General features: G+C 44.8%; 1 protein-coding gene across 1 annotated transcript in view; it reads left to right on the top strand.

Moving 5' to 3' along the window:
• Positions 1 to 24,989, top strand: part of patj (PATJ crumbs cell polarity complex component) — a gene marked incomplete at its 3' end in the record, with an annotated part of 204,503 nt that overhangs the window by 45,015 nt on the left and 134,499 nt on the right. Inside the window, exons 13-18 of the mRNA XM_080749893.1 lie at positions 771 to 827; positions 2,550 to 2,684; positions 4,365 to 4,555; positions 5,058 to 5,217; positions 15,964 to 16,035; positions 17,505 to 17,708. Of these exons, the coding sequence (XP_080606019.1) occupies positions 771 to 827; positions 2,550 to 2,684; positions 4,365 to 4,555; positions 5,058 to 5,217; positions 15,964 to 16,035; positions 17,505 to 17,708 (819 nt within the window). The remainder of the gene's footprint in view (positions 1 to 770; positions 828 to 2,549; positions 2,685 to 4,364; positions 4,556 to 5,057; positions 5,218 to 15,963; positions 16,036 to 17,504; positions 17,709 to 24,989) is intronic.

Below are 24,989 nucleotides of genomic sequence, written 5' to 3'. Positions count from 1 at the left end.
TCTATGTTCCCCAGGTCCTATGTTCCCCAGGTTCTATGTTCCCCAGGTCCTATGTTCCACACTTCCCCCTCCCCACAAAAAGGTTCTATGTTCCCCGCTCAACCAAAAAAAAAGGATCTACTGTATGTATGAAGAAAAAAGGGACATCTGGGCACTAAGAACATGTGGTCAATCCTAATTTGGGTGCCCAGTTGCCCAGATGTCTCCACCCCTAAGTTCCCACTCGTCCAAATGCCCACATGTCCCTATTGCCCAGATGTCCAGGTGCCCACTCATCCAGATGCCCAGACATAACAAAAGCATGGTTTCCAGATGTCCCTAGCGCCCCCTGTCCCACTAGTATTCGTAATCTCTCCCCATTATTGTGTGTTTTGAGTTGTTATTAATAATTAGAAAGGATTGTTTCCTGCATTTTTGGATGAGTGGGGAACATAGAACCTTTTTTAAGTTGATCGGGGAACATAGAATCTTTTTTTGTGGGGATAAGTGGGGAACATATGTAACGGAGGTGATCCGAACCTCCCCACCCGGCTTCGAACCCAGGTTTCCCGCGTGAAAGTCCAATATCTTAACCATTACTTCAAAGGGACATCCCCTATGGAACGGGGGCAGATACTAGACGTTTGAGGCTTCAGGCTGGGGCTGCGAATCTCTCTGCCACATACAGAACCTGGGTTATCCTTTCCTCTGTGTGTTAATAAGCATAAGCAGCAGCAGCTGTATCTGGTGACCGTACAATGTAACCTTCTTCTGTGCGTGCGTGTGTGCAGGTGGTAGTGCTGGATGCAGTCATAGAGGATGACGCAGAGCTGCAGACATATTCTAAGGTAAGAACCATGCATGTTCTCCCCGTGTCTCCCTAGAGTTAGGGTCAGTATTCTAAGGTAAGAACCAGGGTGAGACCAGGGTTGATCTGATTAAAGCTCATTAGTATGAAACATTGTGTTACATTTGGCTCTTAACCACCAGTAGTTTGTCTGTTGCTCAAGCAGAGAGGACCAAACCATGGCCTGACTTAATGGGTTTTTCAAAGTGATGATGATGATGATGATATTAAGACAAATATGGGTAAATTCTCCTTCTACAACACTGCCACCCAGGTGTGGAATTCCTTGACTACCTCCCTTAAAACATGTAGCTCGCTGGCATCCTTCAAAACTGCCCTGAAAACTCACCTTTCAGGAGGCCAGAGAAGGAGGTAGTTATCAATTCTCCCATAGACTGGTGAAAACTCACCTTTCAGGAGGCCAGAGAAGGAGGTAGTTATCACTTCTCCCATAGACAGGTGAAAACTCACCTTTCAGGAGGCCAGAGAAGGAGGTAGTTATCACTTCTCCCATAGACAGGTGAAAACTCACCTTTCAGGAGGCCAGAGAAGGAGGTAGTCATCACTTCTCCCATAGACAGGTGAAAACTCACCTTTCAGGAGGCCAGAGAAGGAGGTAGTTATCACTTCTCCCATAGACAGGTGAAAACACACCTTTCAGGAGGCCAGAGAAGGAGGTAGTTATCACTTCTCCCATAAGCCCCTTTTCCACTGGCCCAACTCCACTCCACACCACACCACACCACCCACTTGTGTGAGGTTTTCCACTACAAGGTCCTGGGTAGAGTGGTGTGAAAGTGGTACTAAACGGGGTACTAAAAAGTATCCACTCTAGAGTAGGTCTGAGCTAGGCCACACAGGGCCAAACACTTCATAAGGACTGATCACTCACTGGGTTTTCATTTAGACCACCAGGATATAGTTGTAATACATGATAATAGATTCTATTGTGTTATAACCACTATTATAATCTATTATAGTATATTATAATTATCATAGTAACACATTAATACTTTATAATGTATTATAATCACAGTTATAATCCATTATAGTGCATTATAATTAGGATAGTTGTAATACAAATGTATTATGTATTATAATCACAGTTAAAAGAGTCAATTTGTTTCTTACCGATAGGGGTACTTTTGTGTAATGGAAAATGTAGATATTTTTATGTGGTGTGGTGTGTGGTGGTGTGGTGTGGTGTGGTGCTAAAACTGCAGTCGAAAAAGGGCTTTAGACAGGTGAAAACTCACCTTTCAGGAGGCCAGAGAAGGAGGTAGTTATCACTTCTCCCATAGACAGGTGAAAACTCACCTTTCAGGAGGCCAGAGAAGGAGGTAGTTATCACTTCTCCCATAGACAGGTGAAAACTCACCTTTCAGGAGGCCAGAGAAGGAGGTAGTCATCACTTCTCCCATAGACAGGTGAAAACTCACCTTTCAGGAGGCCAGAGAAGGAGGTAGTTATCACTTCTCCCATAGACAGGTGAAAACTCACCTTTCAGGAGGCCAGAGAAGGAGGTAGTCATCACTTCTCCCATAGACAGGTGAAAACTCACCTTTCAGGAGGCCAGAGAAGGAGGTAGTCATCACTTCTCCCATAGACAGGTGAAAACTCACCTTTCAGGAGGCCAGAGAAGGAGGTAGTTACGTATATACTTGTACTGTTCTCCATGTTTGTCTAATAAAATATTCAATCAATCACATCTGTATTGTTGCAGCTTCTCCCCATCCACACCATGCGTCTGGGGGTGGAGCTGGACTCGTTTGACGGACACCACTACATCTCCTCCGTGGCCCCTGGGGGCCCCGTGGACAAACATGGACTCCTGAGACCTGAGGATGAACTGCTGGAGGTGTGTGCACGCACATACACACACACGCACGCACACACACACACACACACGCACGCACGCACGCACGCACGCACGCACGCACGCACACGCACGCACGCACACGCACGTACACGCACGCACGTACACGCACGCACGTACGCGCACACACATACACACACGCACGTACACACACACACACACACACACACGTACACACACAAACATACACACACGCACGTACACACACAAACATACATGCATGCACACACACACGCATGTACTCGCTAGGGCATTAACGACTTGTGATTTTTGCAAGTCGACTCGACTCAGTAAAAAGTTGAGTTGAAGTTGACATTATCGTTTAAGTGTATAGATTTTTTTTCTTTTTTCAACTTCGAATTTCGACTTTCTCTGGTGGGAGTCGACTTGTCGACTTTTTTCATTAATGCCCTAGTACACTCACACACTCACGTGCACGCACACACTCACGTGCACGCACACACTCACGTGCACACACTCACGTGCACGCACACACTCACGTGCACACACTCACGTGCACGCACACACTCACGTGCACGCACACACTCACGTGCACGCACACACTCACGTGCACGCCGCACGCGCCACAGCGCGAGCTTGGTTGGCTGGAAATGAAGCCATGTCCGTGTTCTCACTGAAGCTGCTGTTCCTCTGAACTCATTCATCTCTTTGAAGTTCCAAACTGCCAAGTCTCCATAGACTTCCATGTAATTCATAGTGCACGGATCATGCCTAGATCATGCACCACGTGTGTGCACGCTGTTCACAGCTTTCAAACAAGGAGGGATGTTAGTACACAATATTATCATTAATCATGATAAAAAAACACTCACGATAATCGCATCGTGGAGATTTAATATATCGTGATATCGTCCTCCGTCATGCACTGGGATCAATTCACCTTTTATTTTTGCAGAACTGCATATCTGGTACCACTTAAACCCTCTATAATTGGTAAAAGGTACTTCTAATACAATATTATGTACTTGATACAGTCTGTTTTTTCACTCTGTAAAAAATGTCCAAAAAAAATTGCCGGACTTTGATTATCGTGATATCGTAAATTGTGATTTCTTTTGTCACAATAATCGTGATATGACATTTTCATATCGTTCCATCCCTCCCTACCTGTAACAGACTCACACGTTTGAAACCAACATCAGGCTTTCCTCCCTTGTGGAAGGACTGGTGACGAGGTTACTGCCCCAGTCATTTGCATACAGTGGTCTCCTGTTGACTTGGTCCTCAAAGGTACCTATGGGTTTGGTTTTGCCAGAGGTTCTGTTTTTTACACCACCCCTTGTTTTTTCAAAGAGTTTAGGCTAAAACACGCCTCCGGAGGCCTCCCATTGTGTCTACGCTACACACTGACATAAATACTGTAAAATGTTTCTGTGTGCAGGGCTAAGGAATCTGGGGGCGTTCTTAATTTAGGTACCTATTGGATTCTATAGAAACCTGTTCTGCAAGCAGGACAATCTCAACCCGATACCACTGTACATAGTGTGTGTGTGTGTGTGTGTGTGTGTGTGTGTGTGTGTGTGTGTGTGTGTGTGTGTGTGTGTGTGTGTGTGTGTGTGTGTGTGTGTGTGTGTGTGTGTGTGTGTGTGTGTGTGTGTGTGTGTGTGTGTGTGTGTGTGTGCACGCGCGCGCGTGCATCAGGTGAATGCGGTGCAGTTGTACGGGAAGTCTCGGCGCGAGGCGGTGGGCTTCCTGAGGGAGGTCCCTCCCCCCTTCACCCTGGTGTGTTGCAGACACCCAGCCAGCACAGAGGACCCCCATGAGACCACCCAGGACCCCCCTGAGACCACCCAGGACCCCCCATCACCTGCTGACTACCACCCTGAACCAAGGTTTTTATAGTTTTGAATTATTCATTATATATGTATGTATGTATGTGTTTTTAGTTCCTTTTGACTTTTCTTTTTTCTTATTTTTTTTTTAGTTTTAGTTTAGTTTTCATTAGTTTGAGTGCTAGTTTTAGTTTTTATTTCATGTATTAATGATGCATTTATTTGTGTATTTATTTATTTATATTTTTTCTAATTATATATTATTTTTTATTTATGTATGTAATTATGTATTTATGCATTCATTCATTCATTTATTTATCATACTTTAGATTATATTAGTCAGGTGCAGGATTCAGAAAGTAAAGGAAAAACTAAAACATTTTGGGCATTTTGCCTATTGTTAAAGTTTGTTTAGTTAGTTTGGTAAAACGTTAGTTATCTTTTTATTTTCTCATGATAGTTTTTATTTAGTTCAGTTAACAGAAATGTTTTCTTTTTTTAAATGTAAGTTTTTGTTATTTGGTAATTTTCGTTAACTATAACGACCTTGCTCTGAAACCAGTGAGGACCGTCCAGCGAGCACTGACTTCCACCCAGAAAGCAACAGCGAGGACCGCCCGACGCCTTGCCCCGCCCCCCAGTCTGATAGCCCCGCCCCCCAGCCCGCTAGCCCCGCCCCCCAGCCTGAGTTTCAGTCCTGGCCCCGCCCCACTGTGGACGAGGTGAGTTTCGGTCCTGGTTTTCACATTCACCGTATTGTCATGACTTGCACAAGCAGAGTGCATAAGTACTGTCATCGGCTGCCCATAAGTCCCAAATCGCATTATAGTTTTACTGAGGCAGAAATTGTGAAAATAGCCGATCTACATGCTCACAACGCCTCGCATCGCCAGGCGTTGTGAGCATGTAGATCTGCTATTTTCACAATAGAACCAAGCTATAACAAATGTAATGTAGCACTGTAATATTGGATCAACCTTTTCAACTTCGACTTTCTCTGGTGGGAATCAACTTACTTGTGTAATGAAGTCGACTGAAGGGGAGCACACACTGGACGCGAACGGCTGCGCAGCGTCGCGTCACGGTATCGATGCACGTGAAGTCCCGCGAGGTAACCCCAACTGGATGCGGCGCGCTGCCACACAGCACATCTATTTCCCCCGCTGGGGAGAACCATGGGAGAACATGTTCACCGCGCGGCAACGCTGGAAAAATAGAACAAGGGCGTATCGGCGCGACAGGCGAGGCGGCAGAGCCGCGACTGCGCGCGTCTGACGCCGCCGGTGTGGGTTAGTTCATTGAACATAATGGGGCCGTATGTTTTGACGCGCCGCTTCCGCGCCGCCTCCGCATCCAGTGTGTGTTCCCCTTGAGTCAACTTGTTGACTTTTTGGTTAATGCCCTAGCGTACAGGCACAGGGCAAGAATATCACTCAATGAACGTGCAGAGTAAAAAAAATAAAAAAGTTATTACACATTCACTTTTCAGTCATTTAACGGTCTGGTGACCTGCTGGTGCTCGCTTTGAGGATCTTCTATCCCTCCACCCTTTTGGACTTGAGAGGGACGGACACACACACACACACACACACACACACACACACACACACACACACACACACACTCACACACACACACACACACACACACACACACACACACAACACACACACACACGCACGCACACACACACACACACACACCATAGACTGTAAAAGAAATATGGACGGTGCGAAGCCGTTGGTTTCTATGCTGTCCCTTGTATGGGTGTCGGCATCATTGTTTGAATGGTACCCCAGGAATCACAAGGCATGCTATTGGCTGCCAACGGTCACGTTCAACCGCAGGGATACATGGGAGAATGTGGTCGGAGCCTCCCGAAATACAGCACACAAAGAAGAATACAGCAGGCCAGTATCAGTTTAGTTGGCCACGCCCCCCGCAAATGTATCTTCAATTTTAACATGAATGGGACCATATTTGCACAAAACGCATATCATGGTGATTGAAAGGGAGTTTTTCACTAGCGACAGGAACCATAAAGTATTTATGACGACGTTTATTAAGGTTAGAAAATCAAAGGGAAAAATGTATGGGGTCCAACGTAGACACATTCTTTTTGATACCTCGCGGGGGGGAAACAGCGAGAGTAGCGGCCACACATAGGAAGTTTTTGTTCCGTATTGGATTTGTTTTAAATCGGCAGAACTATGCCCCTGACACACAGACACCATCAACATGACATAACCGGGGAGATGTACTTTTATTCTCCCTGGTTTTACAGGGTGGCTTTTTGTGTATCTTCTATGTGGGATCAGTGGCTGCCTGCAGTTCCCACCTGATGTTGTGTGGGAGTCCAGACTGCTCCAGACCGTACTGAATAACTGCTAGCTTACATAACGTCTTCAGGCTAGGACTCAAGTCTAAGACATACAGGTCATCAGGTGTGTTGTCTCCTCCAAAGAGGAAGATACGATCTCCCATCATGCAACAGCACTGCTTAGATGTCAGAGACGGTCCGTTCCCCTTGACCTTTACCTTCTTCCAGCAGAAGGTCTCTGGACTCAATTTCCACAGATCATTGACATATTTATGGTTCCATCTACCAAATATGCCCTGCTTCCATTCGTGGCCACCAAATATGTACAGCTCTCCATTGTAGGTGAAGGCTGAATGATCACAGAGTCCTTCTGGAAGAAGCTGTGTAGAAGGTGTGTTCATCCAGCAGTTGGTCTCTGTGTCAAACACTCTGATGGTGTTGTAGTACTGACTCCCCCCCCAGCCCCCAAATACAAACATCTTTGTCCCGATGATGGTGGCAGAGTGACGTGATGAAGCAGGAGGTGGAGTTCCTCTGGTGTTAATTAAAGACCAGTCCATAGTGGTGGTGTCCAACTTGTAGATATCATTAGTGGATCCGGTCTTGTTGTGTCCTCCATGAATAAACATGACCTTCCCCAAGACACATGCTGAATGGTTCCACCTCTCCTCTGGAACAGTCCCTGAAACCTGTGGTTTGAACCATCTGTGGGTGTCAACATCAAATCCATAAAGCACATTGCAGTAAGGTAACCCTCCCCAGAGGTAGACAGTATCTTCAATCAGTACAGCTGTATGGCCCTCACGACTGGAGGGAACCTCAAGGTGACGTCGTCCTCTTCCAGGTGTCTCTGGGATCAACTTCTTCCAGAGCAAAGACTCTGTGTTGAAGACGGCGATCAGATTCTTGCCTTTACATGGTAACACTCTGTTTTCTGGTCTGTGGAATGTCAAATAAGAGCACTTTTTACATACTAGTAAGACACCTCAGGGTGACATGCGACCTCGCCCTAAAGGGCCACCATAAGCGGCCCATAGTAACGATTAATAATAATATAACATGATATACTGTATATATCCCGGACTGGTTCGGGACACTACCGGCACACCTTTAATATCCCGAACTAGTTCGGCTTCGGCTAAAAGGGAGTTAATGTACAAACACTGGGCAAGAATATCAGGACTATCACTCAATGAAAGTGCAGAGTTCAAAACTTTATTACACATTAGCTTCGCGTGGCCAGGCTTACTAATGTGCCAAGAGAAAATATGAGGCTGAGACGGTATAGAACGGTGCCACTTCCACCGTGACAATTTTCTCGGATGTTGTTGTTTTTTCACAGTGTGGTGTTCCTGCGCACGTATTCCCTGCTGGGAAAAAAAAATATTCTACTTCTCCCGACCCTTCGGCTGCGCTCTTATCTCATTGGTTGTTTGCGGCCGAGGAAACCGAAGATTTTTCTATGTCTTTTACTGCTGGCTTCTTCTACCTGTTATCGCGGGCGCTAATCCAGTTCCCATCATGCGCGATCAGACACTGCTATGAATCGTGTGTTTGCGTATTCCATCAGCTTCTCAAATCCGTTGAAATATTTATAATTGATCAATCCGTTCTCCATCTGTAAGCCGTGGTGTTTACACAGAAAGCTAACGGGCCGGAATAGAGGACGGACCATCCGCTTCCGGTTTGCGGCCTCAATGTTAATCGGTCCGCTCCATAATGTGTCTGTGTTGAAACCCACCCCGGAGCATTAGTTCCGGCCTATTTTAGTTCGGCTTCGACACATTTTTTTTTTAAATTTTATTTTAATTAAAGCTTATTAAATCTTCGGGTTCCTCAGGCATGGCGGAGAAGCCCTACAAAGGGGTATTTTTTTTTGGCAGCAGTTGTGTTAATAAACAATATCCAAACAAAAACATGGATTCTGACGAATTTACACCTATTAAGTAATTTAGTGCCCGGACACGAGTGCCCGGACATGAAAGGGTTAAGTTGCACAGAGCGCCGGCATTTTGTCCCGTTCGCGGCCACTCTCTTATTTTGAAGGCCGGAAGTAGATCGAGCTCACAATTCCCCTTTGACGATGTTCACGATTGACCCGTCACTAGTTCCGGTCCAGAACGTAAACAACGATCTAAGATGGATGCCTCCATGCTTTTGCTATTTTAGCGAGAACGCCATGCCATCCTTGGCATCAAAAGTCTTTTTTTTTTTTTGAGAAATGGACTCTAAAGATCTGAAAATCTATTGTTTTCTATGGGATGGGAGCACTATGCTTGCACGTGGACGTGCGATGGAAACGAATCGCGGACTTCACCAGTGCCACAGTGATAGCCGGACCGAAGGTGAGCCCACACCAGCTTTACTGTATTTACAGTATATTTTGCACGACATCGCGGGATCAGCACTCCGGACATCTTTTAATATTTCGCGGGACATCGCGGGATCAGCACTAAATGAGCGAGTTAAGAGCTACATATATGTAGGTTTTTCTTGTTGGTGGATGTAAACAGACCTGCACTGGCGTGACGTAACTTACCTTAACCACAACGTAACTTACCTTAACCACAGCACTTCCACTACTTCAGTGCAGCCGGCGCGTGTTGTGACCAGGGTGAAAACACATTCACTTTTCACTGTCATTTAACAGTCTGATGACCCATCCATCCATCCATCCATCCATCCATCCATCCATCCATCCATCCATCCATCCATCCATCCATCCATCTTCAACCGCTTATCCGGAATCGGGTCGCGGGGGTAACAGTTCCAACTGAGACTTCCAGATTTCCTTATCCTGCGCAACTTCCTCCACTCCCTCAGGGAGTATACCGAGGCGTTCAGGCCAGTCTGGAGATATAATCCTTCCATCTGGTCTTTGGTCTGCCACGGGGTCTCCTCCCAGTGGGACGCGCATCGAGGACCTTCCTAGGAAGGCGCTCGGGGGGCATCCGTACTAGATGCCCGAACCACCTAAGCTGACTCCTTTCCAAGTGAAGGAGCAGCGGTTCTACTCCAAGTCTCTCTCGGGTGATTGAACTTCTCACCCTATCTCTAAGGGAGATACCAGCCACCCTTCTGAGAAAACTCATTTTGGCCGCTTGTACCCGAGACCTTATACTTTCGGTCATGACCTGTGGAGAAAAAAAAAAGAAAACAATGTTCCTCAGCCTGCTAGTTCTCGCTTTGAGGATCTTGTATCGCTTCACCCTTTTGGGGACACACACACACACACACACACACACACACACACACACACACACACACACACACACACACACACACACACACACACACACACACCTTTTTTCCATCCAAATTTACAGGGTGTTTTGTGTATCTTCTATGTGGGATCAGTGGCTGCCAGTTCCCACCTGATGTTGTGTGGGAGTCCAGTCTGCTCCAGACCGTACTGAATAACTGCTAGCTTACATAACGTCTTCAGGCTAGGACTCAAGTCTAAGACATGATTGTCAGATGATTTCCCATGACCTCCAAAGAAGAAGATACGATCTCCCATCATGCAACAGCACTGCTTAGATGTCGGAGACGGTCCTTTCCCCTTGGCCTTAACCTGCTTCCAGCAGAAGGTCTCTGGACTCAATTTCCAAACATCATTTAATTCCTGGTTATTGAACCCTCCACCAAATACATACAGCTCTCCATTGTAGGTAAAGGATGAATGATCCCTGCGTCCTTCTGGAAGAAGCTGTGTAGAAGGTGTGTTCATCCAGCAGTTGGTCTCTGTGTCAAACACTCTGATGTTGTTGTAGTACTGACCCCAACCCCAGCCCCCAAATACAAACATCTTTGTCCCGATGATGGTGGCAGAGTGACGTGATGAATCAGGAGGTGGAGTTCCTCTGGTGTTCATTAAAGACCAGTCCATAGTGGTGGTGTCCAACTTGTAGATGTCGTTAGTGTACTCAGGCTGTGTTAGTCCTCCATGAATAAACATGACCTTCCCCAAGACGCAGGCTGAATGGTTCCACCTCCCCTCTGGAACAGTCCCAGAAACCTGTGGTTTGAACCATCTGTGGGCGTCAACATCAAATGCAAAAAGCACATTGCAGTAAGGTAACCCTCCCCAGAGGTAGACAGTATCTTCAATCAGCACAGCTGTGTGGTCCTGACGCCTGGAGGGAACCTCAAGGTGACGTTCTCCTCTTCCAGATGTCTCTGGGGTCAACTTCTTCCAGAGCAAAGACACTGTGTTGAAGACGAACACACTGATCTGAGGATCCATCTGACCATCTCTGTGTCCTCTATCCTTCATGTTGCCGTCCTTTCCAAATGAGTACAGCTTGTTTCCCACGGCAACGGCAGCATGATGACAGCCTCTGTTTGGTACGTGGTTGAGATGAACGGTCCACTGGAACATTTCACAACACCAGCAGCTACTGTGGGTTAAAGAGGATTCGCTCAACTTCGATCTGGAGAAGAATGCAGGTCTATATGTGTGTTCGGTCGCTTATATGTGCAGTCAGTGACATTGCGATAATTTCGACCAATCAGGTGAAGCCGATGCCTGTTGTTCTCCCTATTATGGTAAATTGATCATGGACCATGGAAAGCCCAGCGCTGCAGTACACAGCACAGTCTCTTCATCAGTGTTAGATGATGAGTTATGGTGTTCTGACACTAGAGGGCACTATTCGCTATCCTAGGGGTCACCAATTATTCTCAGATTCCACTGAAGAGGACAGAATATTTTCCAATTCCAGGAGACTTAGGGGCGTCTTTTGAATCAGTCGAGGCTGGATTTCCAGTCGAGGCTGGATTTCAGAAAATGTGCTTATTAACCTGCAGCAGTTGTCTGTCACACGTGGCCGTCACACTGCAGCAGTTGTCTGTCACACTTGGCTGTCACACTAGAAGTCTATCAAGCTTACATCACCCTCTAGTGGTCAACAGTGGACTCTCTGTCCCTGGTGTCATCAATATTAAGCCCATATCTGGGAATGCCCATATATGGACATTTTATTTCAGTCTATTGTTTCTCTGTTGTTTTCTGGCCACATGACACTTTAGTGTCACTTAGATGCACTGTTTAGGTGTGTACCTGTGGAAAGAGTACACTTGGAAGCTCCGATACGAGAACACATGATAAAACAACGCACAGTAAAAACACAGGGCAAGAAAATCAGGAATATCGTCCAATTAAAGTGCAGAGTTCAACATCAACATGACATCACCCGGGAGATTTTTCTTTGTTTCTCCCTGGTTTTACAGGGTGGCTTTTTGTGTATCTTCTATGTGGGATCAGTGGCTGCCTGCAGTTCTTTTTGTGTATCTTCTATGTGGGATCAGTGGCTGCCTGCAGTTCTTTTTGTGTATCTTCTATGTGGGATCAGTGGCTGCCTGCAGTTCTTTTTGTGTATCTTCTATGTGGGATCAGTGGCTGCCTGCAGTTCTTTTTGTGTATCTTCTATGTGGGATCAGTGGCTGCCTTCAGTTCTTTATGTGTATCTTCTATGTGGGATCAGTGGCTGCCTGCAGTTCTTTTTGTGTATCTTCTATGTGGGATCAGTGGCTGCCTGCAGTTCTTTATGTGTATCTTCTATGTGGGATCAGTGGCTGCCTGCAGTTCTTTTTGTGTATCTTCTATGTGGGATCAGTGGCTGCCTGCAGTTCTTTTTGTGTATCTTCTATGTGGGATCAGTGGCTGCCTGCAGTTCTTTTTGTGTATCTTCTATGTGGGATCAGTGGCTGCCTGCAGTTCTTTTTGTGTATCTTCTATGTGGGATCAGTGGCTGCCTGCAGTTCCCACCTGATGTTGTGTGGGAGTCCAGACTGCCCCAGACCGTACTGAATAACTGCTAGCTTACATAACGTCTTCAGGCTAGGACTCAAGTCTAAGACATACAGGTCATCAGGTGTGTTGTCTCCCCCAAAGAGTATGATATGATCTCCCATCATGCAACAGCACTGCTTAGATGTCAGAGACGGTCCTTTCCCCTTGGGCTCAACCTTCTTCCAGGAGAAGGTCTCTGGACTCAATGTCCACAGATCATTTAAATATTTATGGCTCCATTGGTAGCCACCAAATACATACAGCTCTCCATTGTAGGTAAAGGCTAAATGACCATAGCGTCCTTCTGGAAGAAGCTGTGTAAAAGGTGTGTTCATCCAGCAGTTGGTCTCTGTGTCAAACACTCTGATGGTGTTGTTGTACTGACCCCTCCATCCCCCAAATACAAACATCTTTGACCCGATGATGGTGGCAGAGTGACATTCTGAAACGGGAGGTGGAGTTCCTCGGGTGTTAATTAACTCATTGCATGCCAGGCCCGATAGTCCCGAGATTATTTCAATGTCTTTCCCTGCCAGGCCCGATAGTCCCGAGAATTTCCGCCATTTTTTCAAAAACATTTTTGGACCCCAAAAAATGTAGTAGGCATGATAGAAATCGCGAAATTGCATGTTTAACCCCCATAGCAACCCCATCTATCAAACATGGCAGCCATCTTTGTTTACATTTTAGGAAAACATAATGGCTTGTATCTCATGAATGCCTGAACGGATTTCCATTCGGATTTTTTTGTTTGAAAGCTGTGAGCAATGTGGACACATGTGGTGCATTATCTAGGCATGGGTGTGCATGATCCGTGCACTATGAATTACATGGAAGTCTATGGAGACCAGAGGCACCATAGAGTACGAAGGTATTGTTAAATGGCGGGGAATGTGTTAAAGACCAGACCATAGTGGTGGTGTCCAACTTGTAGATGTCATTAGTGTATCCAGTCCCCTCAATCCATCCTCCATGAATAAACATGACCTTCCCCAAGACGCAGGCAGAGTGGTTGAACCTCTCCTCTGGAACAGTCCCCGAAACCTGTGGTTTGAACCATCTGTGGGCGTCAACATCAAATCCATAAAGCACATTGCAGTAAGGTAACCCTCCCCAGAGGTAGACAGTATCTTCAATCAGCACAGCTGTGTGGGCCTGACGCATGGAGGGAACCTCAAGGTGACGTTGTCCTCTTCCAGGTGTCTCTGGGGTCACCTTCACCCAGCACAAAGACACTGTGTTGAAGACGAACACACCGATCAGATTCTTGCCCTTCATTTTGACGCTTCCTCCAAACGAATACAGCTTGTTTCCCACGGCAACGGCAGCATGATGACAGCCTCTGTTAGGTACGTGGTTGAGATGCACGGTCCACTGGAACATTTTCAGGAGCTACTGTGGATTAAAGAGGATTCACTCAACGTTGCTCTGGAGAAGAATGCAGGTCTATATGTGTGTTCGGTGGCTTATATAGGTGCAGTCAGTGACATCATGGAATATTTGACCAATCAGGTGAAGCCGATGTCTGCTGTTCTCCCATATATGGTCAAGTAGTGATCACCATGGAAAGCCCAGTGCCGCATTACGCAGCATAGTCTCTTTATCAGTGTTAGATGACGAGTAGTCTCGCGTAGCCAGACAACTATTCCACAATCTCCGAATGCTATCTAGAGTCTGGAACGGCAGCTCCCGAACGGCGAGTATCGGAAGTAGCCACTGCTGCACTGAACTGTAGTCCCATTGGAAACATAACAGAAACACAGTAGCTCAGACAAAGTCATTCGGGCGGCCTATTCTTGTTACGTGTGTATAGTTTAAGAAAACGTTTGAAAACATCATGGAGGTTACACCAACAACACCAGAGAAAGACGAAATAACGCCCCCAGAAATAATGAAAGGAGACTTAACGCTTCCAGTAGGACATGTTATTGCTACTGCACCAAGGGAGCGGTTGCGCCACATCCGCTTTATCTCGCACTCATCGTTTCTATTTCCATGCCCAAGACTGTTGACAGGAGCATTTCCCAAATCGCGGATTCAGCAGTCTGGCCATGCGAGACTATATGACGAGTTATGGTGTTCTGCCACTGGAGGGCGCTGTTCGCTATCCTTTGGGTCACCAATTGTTTTAGGTTTCCACTGGACTTCACTTGAACAAAAAACTATTTATCTTTTCTCAGGAATTAAAATAAAACTAGAAGCAGTGCTCTTCAGAGCACAGGTCTCCGCCAGGTCAGGTAGGTCCTTGTGGCCTCCTGGTGGCGCCAGAATAGGCCACGCAAATCGCAGGCTGCGTTCATGATTTGAAGCATTTTGTTCGAAACGGACAGATCCTGCAAAGTTTGGAATCTGATGTTAGCCAATCAGGATCAAATACGAAATATCAGACAAATCCACCTTTTGAACCAGTCAGGGCTAGATTTCAGAACATGTGCTTATTTAACACACGGCTGACTAACTGGTCATTTTGACCAATTTTGAGATTGCAAAGTGCAATAACTCTCCCTGTGAAGGTCTCAGAAATTTCCCCTTCCATGACTTTTCCTAAATACTCAAGACATTATGTTCTTATTTTTTTCTCCCCTTCTGAAACGTTTCCTAAGTATGAAATAATATACGATTATACCACTCTGACTGCATTTATCAGTCAAATTGACAGGTACATTCTCCATTTTTTGCCTAGACTAGCAACACCTCCTCCCCTGCTGCCAGCGGGGGTTCTGTTGTCAATAGAACAACAGACAATAGAACCCCCGCTGGCAGCAGGGGAGGAGGTGTTGCTCTCCTGGGCCAAAAGGAAGATCATTTATCCGTCAATTTGACCGATAAATGCAGTCAGAGTGGAAGTGATTTTGTTTTCAGACACCCAAGTGTTAAAGGGAAATTAGGCAAACACATTCCCCTCCCCTTCCCCTCTATGACAGGCATCAAACAGGTCATTGGCTTTGACTCTTTCATTGATTAGAGAGATCACTAACGAGCACTTGACACTTTTATGGGTCAGTCAATTACCTCAGTGCACAACCCCTTTGAAGTTCAAAGGGAACAATTAAGAGCTCTGGCCACTAGCCAGCGCTCCCTGACAAAAACCTCCCTCCAAGGGATGAATATCAACATAAACAGTGGAACAGAACCAGAATCCAGACATGGAGATGAGTCTTTCTGCAAGGAAACAACCCAGCACAACAACACAGTGGCTGATAGAGGAAACAACCCAGCACAACAACACAGTGGCTGATAGCGGCAAATGACTGCTAAAAAAATCTATACATATTGTGTGTGTGTGTGTGTGTGTGTGTGTGTGTGTGTGTGTGTGTGTGTGTGTGTGTGTGTGTGTGTGTGTGTGTGTGTCAGATTGAGATGAAGCTGTCCTCCCTGCTGTCCAGTGAGACACGACAGACAGACGTCCGTCTCCCTGACCACCAGGTAACTGCTCACTTTTCATGATTTAAAAAAAAGGAAAAATAGCAGATCTACAAGCTCACAGCGTGGCACCGAGTGCCGCGCTGTGAGCTTGTAGACCTGCTATTTTTCATTTGCTAAAGTAGACGCTGAGAGCATCAGAGCTTTAAAGGAATAGTTCACCCCCAAAATGGCTTTTTTTTCCTATTGATTACTCATGCCATGGAGACTAGAGTTCAATAATATTTTTAGTTTTTTGTCGCATTCCTAAGACACAAATGTGATAACAATAAATTTACCCCCATTTGTTCCGGATGGGGACCCGTTTCGAAACGGGTCCCCATCCGGAATCAATGGGGGTAAATCTACTCAAGGTCTTAGGAATGTGACAAAAACCAAAAGATATTATTGAACTTTAGTCTCCATGGCATGAGTAATCAATAGGAAAAAAAGCCATTTTGGGGGTGAACTACTCCTTTAAAGCTCATTATCTCTGCTGTATGTTTTGTGGCACAGAACAGCCTCTTTTCATGGCAGAATGGGCACATTATGATCCGCTAACACTAGCTTTAGGCTACACGGGGTGAATTCTCACAACATCCTGTCTACGGTCATGTGACATGCAAACGTCATCGCGCGCGCACGCACGCACGCACGCACCGGGGCGTTGCGCAATACCATGGAGCTGGATCTGGGCACTTAGGTGGGGCTCTGGCGCCATCTCCTGGGCAGCTAATGTGTTAATGTGAGGATGCCATGGCATTGGTCTGAAGGTTCATTAGTCTAGCCTGACACTGAATTGACATTTCGTTTCACTTCATTATTCAGTCTGAACTCACTTCCCCCCAGGGCAATTGCAGGGATGGGTGTTGCCAAAAAGAGGCAGTCTTCAGCGATTGGTTCACCGACCAACACATGACTGGCTGGCTAGAGGCTAGCCTGTTGCTTGCTAGTGCTACTTGCTAACCAAAGAAACAGTCAGAATAGGAGCACTACGAACTAGTAATCAAACACAACATAACATGCCTGCTACTGGTGTTTCATAGCGAGATCGATACGATCGCATTTTACCGCAATTTACCGCATTTTACCGCGACGCGATGCGCGGTACGGTACGGCGGCGGCGCTGGTGTACTTGGAAACACACATGAGTTCTGGGAAACCCCCACCCACGCTGATCACAAGACGCTGATTCACGACGCTGATTCGCCGATCGGATTTTCAACCGAGGCAGGCCTCCTCAATGAGAGCGATTCTAGACCTGAAACGCCAAAACAAAAAAATTAAAGGGGTGTGGCTAGCGATTCAGGGTCTGGAACTAGGCTATCATTAGTCCGAATTTGTTAAGAATACTATGCCTAACTCTAACTCTAACCCTAACCACTAATGTGTGTGTGTGTGTGTGTGTGTGTGTGTGTGTGTGTGTGTGTGTGTGTGTGTGTGTGTGTGTGTGTGTGTGTGTGTGTGTGTGTGTGTGTGTGTGTGTGTGTCAGGAGCAGCTAGAGGAGATCCCAGCAGAGCCTCCAAGTCTCAGCCAGCAGGATGAAGACGAGGAGGAGGAAGATGATGAAGATGAGGAGGATGAAGAAGAGGATGATGAAGAAGGAGAGCTGGCCTTGTGGAGTCCAGACGTCCAGACTCTGGAGCTGCAGAAGGACAGAGACCGAGGGATGGGCTTCAGCATCCTGGACTATCAGGTGATTATCACTATTATCCTAACCTCGCCCACCAGGCTTTCTGAGAGAAAGCCTGGTGTTCGTTCACTACAGGCCGTTTGGTTTCCGCCTAGAGCGCGGAAACCACTAGAAGAAGCGGCGTCGCTTTGTTTTGGTTCCCTCCGTTTGTTTCCCCAATCCCTATTAAAATGCTCCAGTATCCTCGTGTAGTCTTGCCAGTCGCTAACAGTTGGACTAAAAGATGCATATACCAAACGAATTTTTCAAAAGCAAAACTACTCCTCATCAAGGAGTTTATTAGGTAGGCCCTAAAAGTATGTCCTTGAGCGCTGGGGAATATTTTGGGTTAAAACTGAATCCGGTTTGATCTTTCCGGCAAATTGTAGTCCTTTGAGGACTACAACATGACGTGTTGTGGTTTCCGCTCCAGACCGGTTACAAACCCGAAAAGTGAAGTGATCCCAGACTACTATTATCCCATTTAGACCTAGAATTATTGAATGCTTTAACTATTGAAAAACAGCAGATATACAAGCTCACAGCGCGGCACCGAGTGCCGCGCTGCGAGCTTGTAGATCTGCTATTTTTGAAAAATCAAGATTTTTTTTTTGCAAGTCTCTGAATATATCTATTTAAAAGTGAATATTTGTAACTCAAATATTTGCTTCTGGGGGGTCCCTGGAACAACATATTTTGAGATGGGAGTCCGAATACCTGCAATTTTGGGGGGTCCTTGACAAGAAACAGTTTGAGAACCACTGATTTAGAGGAAGGATTTAGAAGTGGGGTCAAAGATCGGGTCAAAGATATTCAAAGACTTGCACACATTTTCACGTTTTTTTTTTTTTTTTTTTTTTTCCAAAAAAAAAAAGATGGTTTAGTTATGAGTCATCACTTTTCACAGTGGCATGGGGGTCCATTTTTAGCCCAAGGAATGTGTTTTTGTGCAAAACAAATGCTTGCAATGGATTCAGAACAATTAAAAACACCTAGTTAGACCCCTCACATCCCACTTAAAGCAGGTTTTTGGGAGTGATTTTTTCCCTTACAGTACAGTGTATAGTAAGTGAATGAGACCCAGAATTACCCTAGCTGTCAAACATTTTGCTAGCGATGTTGAATTTCAATCTTTGTTTGATATGTTACTAGACACCTTTACCAACACATTGGTGAAGAAACTGTTGTACTCAAGTACCATGTTGCAATATTTGTACTTTACTTGAGTATTTCCAATTTCCAATACTTTTACTTCTACTCCACTACATATCAGATCCAAATATTGTACTTTTACTCCACTACATTTATTTGAAAACTTTAGTTTCTAGTTACTTTGCAGGTATCAATTATAATATTATAAAACATACTTTATCCACTTCAGCCCTATTTCATACCAAGGATGTTTGAAAATAGCCGATCTACAAGCTCACAACGTGTTGCATCGCGACGCGTTGTGAGCTTGTAGATCTGCTATTTTCAAACATTTAGTACTTTTATCCTGCTGATTTCAATTAGAGATGTGACGCTCGCGAACGAATCGAATCTTTTGAACGGCCCTTTGAAGTGAACGATGGGATCCGGTTCGTGGAGTAGGGAGCCGTTCATTTGGCTCGCGGTGCGGTGCGGCGATGCGCGGCGCAGCGATGCTCAGCTATCTAGGATGCAAATATAAGACACTACAGTTTGATTTGATCATAGCTTAGTCAATTAAGCGATTTCTATAATTAAAACGTCTCCATATTGCTTGGGAAGTCCACTTCCATGACATATGACTGTATTATGTCCATGTAAATATTTAAATGTTCGCTATTTTAAAATAGCCGATGTACAAGCTCACATGCCCACCCACATTGTGCCAGGCCAGTTGGTAAATCCTGGCTATATACACCGCTAGGGAGGAGCGGGTTCATTGTTGCCTGCTTGTTTTTTTTAGGTGTTGCATGAATAACATTAGTCAAGATAATTTGCAAACACATGTTTTATAAAAAGGGTAAACGAATGCTTCTTAACTCATTCCCTGCCAGGCCTGATAGTCTCATTCATTTTTTTATTTATTTTTTGGACCCCAAAAAATGTAGTAGGCATGATAGCAATCGCGAAATTGCATGTTTAACCCCCATAGCAACCCCATCTTGATGGCTGCCAAACATGGCAGCCATCTTCGTTTACATTTTAGGAAAACATAATGGCTGCTATTTCATGAATGCCTGAACGGATTTCCATTCGGATTTTTTTTGTTTTAAAGCTGTGAGCAATGTACACACACGTGGTGCATGATCTAGGCATGGACATGACATTATCAGTGCACTTTGAATTACATGGAAGTCTATGGAGACAGAGGCATATGAGAGTACGAAGGTATTTACAAATGGTGGGTATGAGTTAAAAATATATAAATATGCAATGAGCCAAAAGAGCCAAACGAGCCAGTCTTTTGAACGGCTCTTTTAAGTGAGCCAGATCCATGGCTCTGGCTCACTTCAAAGAGCCATAACTTGCATCTCTAATTTCAATCTCCAGCTCTTTGTGTTTGGACACAGACAGCTTCTCTTCTCTTCTCTTCTCTTCTCTGATTCGATTCAGTTCAGTTCAGTTCAGTCCAGTCCAGTCCAGTCCAGTCCAGTCTCCAGTGGTAACAGAAACCTTTAGAATCATTCTAAATTCTTCTCAACCAGTTGCTTCCTGGAAACACAACACACTGTGGATGTGTTTTTATATTTAGTTTATTTGTTATCGACAAAGACACAAAGCTTCACCCAAAAAGAAAGAGGAGCACATGCATGTCTCCACCCCCACACTGCTGCTCTGTCTTCAGGCATGGCTTCACCTCTCCTCTCCTCTCCTCTCCTCTCCTCCTTATCGGTTATCGGTAAAAAAGTCAATATCGGACATCCCTAATATATATATATATATATATATATATATATATATGTGTGTGTCCCAATCTCCCTGAGAGCCAGTCATTGCAATTTTTTTCATTTTCATGTTTTCATTTCATTTGAAAGCTGGGGATCATAGCTACAAAATGATATATTGGTTGTGGAGATTGACCCAACAGTTTTGAAGATATGGCTTATAGAATGATGCCATGCTGAAATAGTACTTTTGAGATATTCAAGTTTTAAATAAATGTCTAACCTGCAATGACCTGACTCCGCCACATGGGGAGCAATCTTCAATTCAATCTTCAATTCAAAGAAGCTTTATTGGCATGAGAACACAAACGTTTACACAGTGGTGGAAAAAGTTTAGTTATTGCTCTCTAAAAAGATAATGCCACAACAGCATCTCAAGCATTATTGGGCTAAATGTAAAGACGCTACAGTGCGCCAACCGTGAAGCAGTTTAACCAATTTGCTACATACGTCTACACAAACGGTCAGATTACAAAGATAAATTGCTTAGTGAAGGCTCACAGATGTCACCATAGGGTACGCTCCAGCAGAATGTCCCGTAATGATCGTATTATTTAATGAGGAGCATTTTAATCCGATCGGTCGTCGTTTCCTTAAAAAGGTATTAATGTATCTAAGTGCAGTACACCTTGCAACCGATGGGGTCGCATGGCTGAAAAACAACAGAAAATGGCATCTGATCGGATTAAAATGCAGTTTATTAAACAATACGAAAGATACGGGTAATTCTGCTTGAGCGTACCATACTGTGACATCTGTGAGACTTCAGTAAGCACGTTATCTTTGAAATATGAAGGTTTTTGTAGACGTACGTAGCAAATAGGATTAACTGCTCAACACGAGGTTGAAGTGAATTTATTACGTGTGCAACAGGGCTAACTGTGCTAAATGTAGCATAATCAGTGTTTGTGTAACTTCAGTCAGAAGGATTATTTGACCTGATAATAAAACACAATCTACAGGCTTAACCGCCTCGCGTTGTGAGCTTGTAGAAGAGAGCAACAATAGAGTTGGGTCACGTTTTATTTGTTTATAGCCTGCAGCTAGCGCTGCAGCTAGCGCTAGCTAACGCTAGCTAGCGTTAGCCGTTAGCCACTCATAGCCAGTCAACCAGAATAGTCTACTCTAAAGTCAACTTTCCGACGGCGAGTGAACGATTGCATTCCATCCATGTTTTCTTGGCTGTCAATTTATTGTCCAAAAAAACAAACACCCTGAACGTTAGAATTAGATAGTTTAGGACGACACTGATCTATTCAATGCTAAGCTAACTCAGTGACAAAGGAAGCTTCCGCACCGGAGCTTCACAGAAGACAAACGCATACGTCACAGACGCCTCCAGGCAGGAACGGATCATTTCACCAGTGTAGAAGAAGAAACAGCGGAAGAACGGCGGAAGAATAATAAATAATAATACACAAAATCATACATTACGTGGTTAATAATTGTTCATTTGGAACACACGTGGCATTAAATTAATGGGATAAATACTGTGGGTTGCATCGCTAAGTAATGGAGTCCCGATATTACCGCATTTGGCTACAAACGGCTAACAAAGGCTGGCTAGTTAGCATTTTAGCTAATATAAACTGGGAGGACTAACAGAATTATGTACCGATCTCTCACATTAATTAAAAAAAGTCTTATTTACATGCAGAGTTAAGCTCTGGCGTTTAAGTGAAATGTAGCCTAGATATTATGAGATGCTGTTGTGGCATTAAAAAAAAAAGAGCAAAAAAAAAAAAAAAATCATTTTGGCTGCAGGGAATAATGACAGTCCCCGAGATGACTGGCTCTCAGGGGTGCTGGGACACATATATTATGTCTGGGACTTAATTGCGATTAATTAATTACAGAAAATTTACACAATTAAAAAAATTACACATTTTAATCGCACTTAGTTTTTGCACCACAGAACCTTCAGTTTCGGCATACTGATCATTGGCCCAGTGGATGCGAAATTTAGATTTAAAAAACTCACTTGTTGATTTACTCGTACAACAAAATGTGTTTTACTTGAAGAAAATGCTTCTCGGGTGAAATATTAATATGCGATTAAAATGTGATTAATTGTGATTAATTAATTACAAAGCCTGTAATTAATTCGATATTTTTCTTTTACTGAAAATAACGTATTTCAAGTTTAAAATTATACTAAATATATATTTTTAAATGTCCAAATAAATGCAAAATATTATCTCATGGCACCCCTGGACTGCTGTCACGGCACCCCAGGGTGCCCCGTCACCCACTTTGAAAACGCCTGCCCTAGGCCACGGGGATGTCCCTTTGGGCTGACGGTTAAGATGATAGACCTTCACACGGAAGACCCAAGTTGGAATCCCGGGCGGATAACAATATTCATAAAGTCACTGTACAATTATTTTAATGTTCTCACAAGTATAGTTGCGACCGTCAGGTCGCACTTACTATCAAAACCTCCACCGGCTGTCTCTCCGTCTGTCTGTCCGTCCGTCCGTCACACGTCACACTTTTGCCCTGCTCATATCTCCGCAACCGTTTCCCGGATCCATGCCAAATTTTGCACACACACTCCTTGCCTGCCAAACCACAACCTCCATCAATTCTCACATCGCCCTCTTCTAGCGCCACCATGAGGCCGATTCTTGCAAAACACATTTTTGGACACTGCTCCTACAATTTTTGCCCTAAAAGCACGCAAATCGGTACACACTTGCTGTACACTCATGTCATCAACATGGATCTGTCCCATTTAGCGCCACCTTCAGGCCGATTTCTTAAAACACATTTTGGACACTACTCCTACAGATTTTGCCCTAAAATCATGCAAATCGATACACAGTATGTCTACACTCATCTCATCAACATGGATCTGTCCCATATAGCGCCACCTTCAGGCCGATTTTTTTAAACACATTTTTGGACACTGCTCCTACATATTTTGCCCTAAAATCACGCAAATCGGTACACACTTGCTGTACACTCATGTCATCAACATGGATCTGTCCCATTTAGCGCCACCTTCAGGCCGATTTCTTAAAACACATTTTGGACACTACTCCTACAGATTTTGCCCTAAAATCACGCAAATCGATACACAGTATGTCTACACTCATCTCATCAACATGGATCTGTCCCATATAGCGCCACCATCAGGCCCATTTTTACAAACACATTTTTGGACACTTCTCCTACACATTTTGGCCTGAAATCACACTGTGACCTGACGGTCGCTTATCTCCCGATTAGGGAGTCTTACTGGTATTACAAGTGTGTGTGTGTGTGTGTCTGTGTGCGTGTGTCTGTATGTGTGTGTGTGTGTGTGTGTGTGTGTGTGTGTGTGTGTGTGTGTGTGTGTGTGTGTGTGTGTGTGTGTGTGTGTGTGTGTGTGTGTGTGTTTTGTGTGTGTGTCTGTGTGCGTGTGTCTGTATGCGCGCGCGCGCGCGTGTGTGTGTGTGTGTGTGTGTGTGTTTTGTGTGTGTGTGTGTGTGTGTGTGTGTGTGTGTGTGCGTGTGCGTGTGCGTGTGTGCGTGCACACGCTCCAGCTGAGCCCATGTAAGGAGGTGCAGGTCAGCTCCCTGGTTTAGACACACACCCTCAGGGTGTGTGTGTGTGTGTGTGTGTGTGTGTGTGTGTGTGTGTGTGTGTGTGTGTGTGTGTGTGTGTGTGAGATTGATTGAAGACTTTATTGTCAGTTTGCATAGGAAAAGGTACAGTTTCATGACGATACAGTTCACTGGTACAAGGTCAACTAAAAGGAGATCCTAGGAAAGCACTTGACTTATTTACATAGGAAACCATTGAAGTATCTCATATAACATTGAATGACAGACGGATAGAACACAGTACTATGCAATAGATATAGTAAAAAAAGTAAATAAAAAAAAAACTGCAAAAAAAATATACAGTAGGTAAATACAAAGAGGGGTCAGGGGAGGCTGGGCTAGGTTTGTTATTGCCAGTTGCGAGCGGCTGCCGCCTGTAAGTGGTTTTTCAGGGGGATTTTAAAGGATGCTAGTGAACCGCACTCATCTAAGGCCTTCGGTAAGGCGTTCCACATTTTGGTGGTATAGCATAAGAACGAGTTTGACCCTTTGTTGGTTTTGACTCTGGGTTGAAAGTGATCTGTGGCGCTGCCTCTGGTGTTGAAATTGTGGACGTCCTTAACGTTTATAAAGTATCTTGTAGACCAGTAGTCAGGTACATGGGTACCTTAGTGGTGTAGTGTATCTTGTACACCAGTATTTTGCCAGGTACATGGATATCTTATATTTAGTCAGGTACATGGGTATCATAGTGGTGTAGTGTATCTTGTACACCAGGCCCATTGCAAGTTGCTGTACTCTGTCATCTACTCTGAGCCACCCCACTCTTAACTGGTGAGTAGCGGTGAGGTGAGTCTGATAGG

The sequence above is a fragment of the Nannobrachium achirus genome (assembly GCF_963921795.1).
Source record: "Nannobrachium achirus genome assembly, chromosome: 1".
Lineage (NCBI taxonomy): Eukaryota > Metazoa > Chordata > Actinopteri > Myctophiformes > Myctophidae > Nannobrachium > Nannobrachium achirus.
Note: the sequence above shows the minus strand (reverse complement) of the source record. Positions and strands in the feature narration are given on the sequence as shown.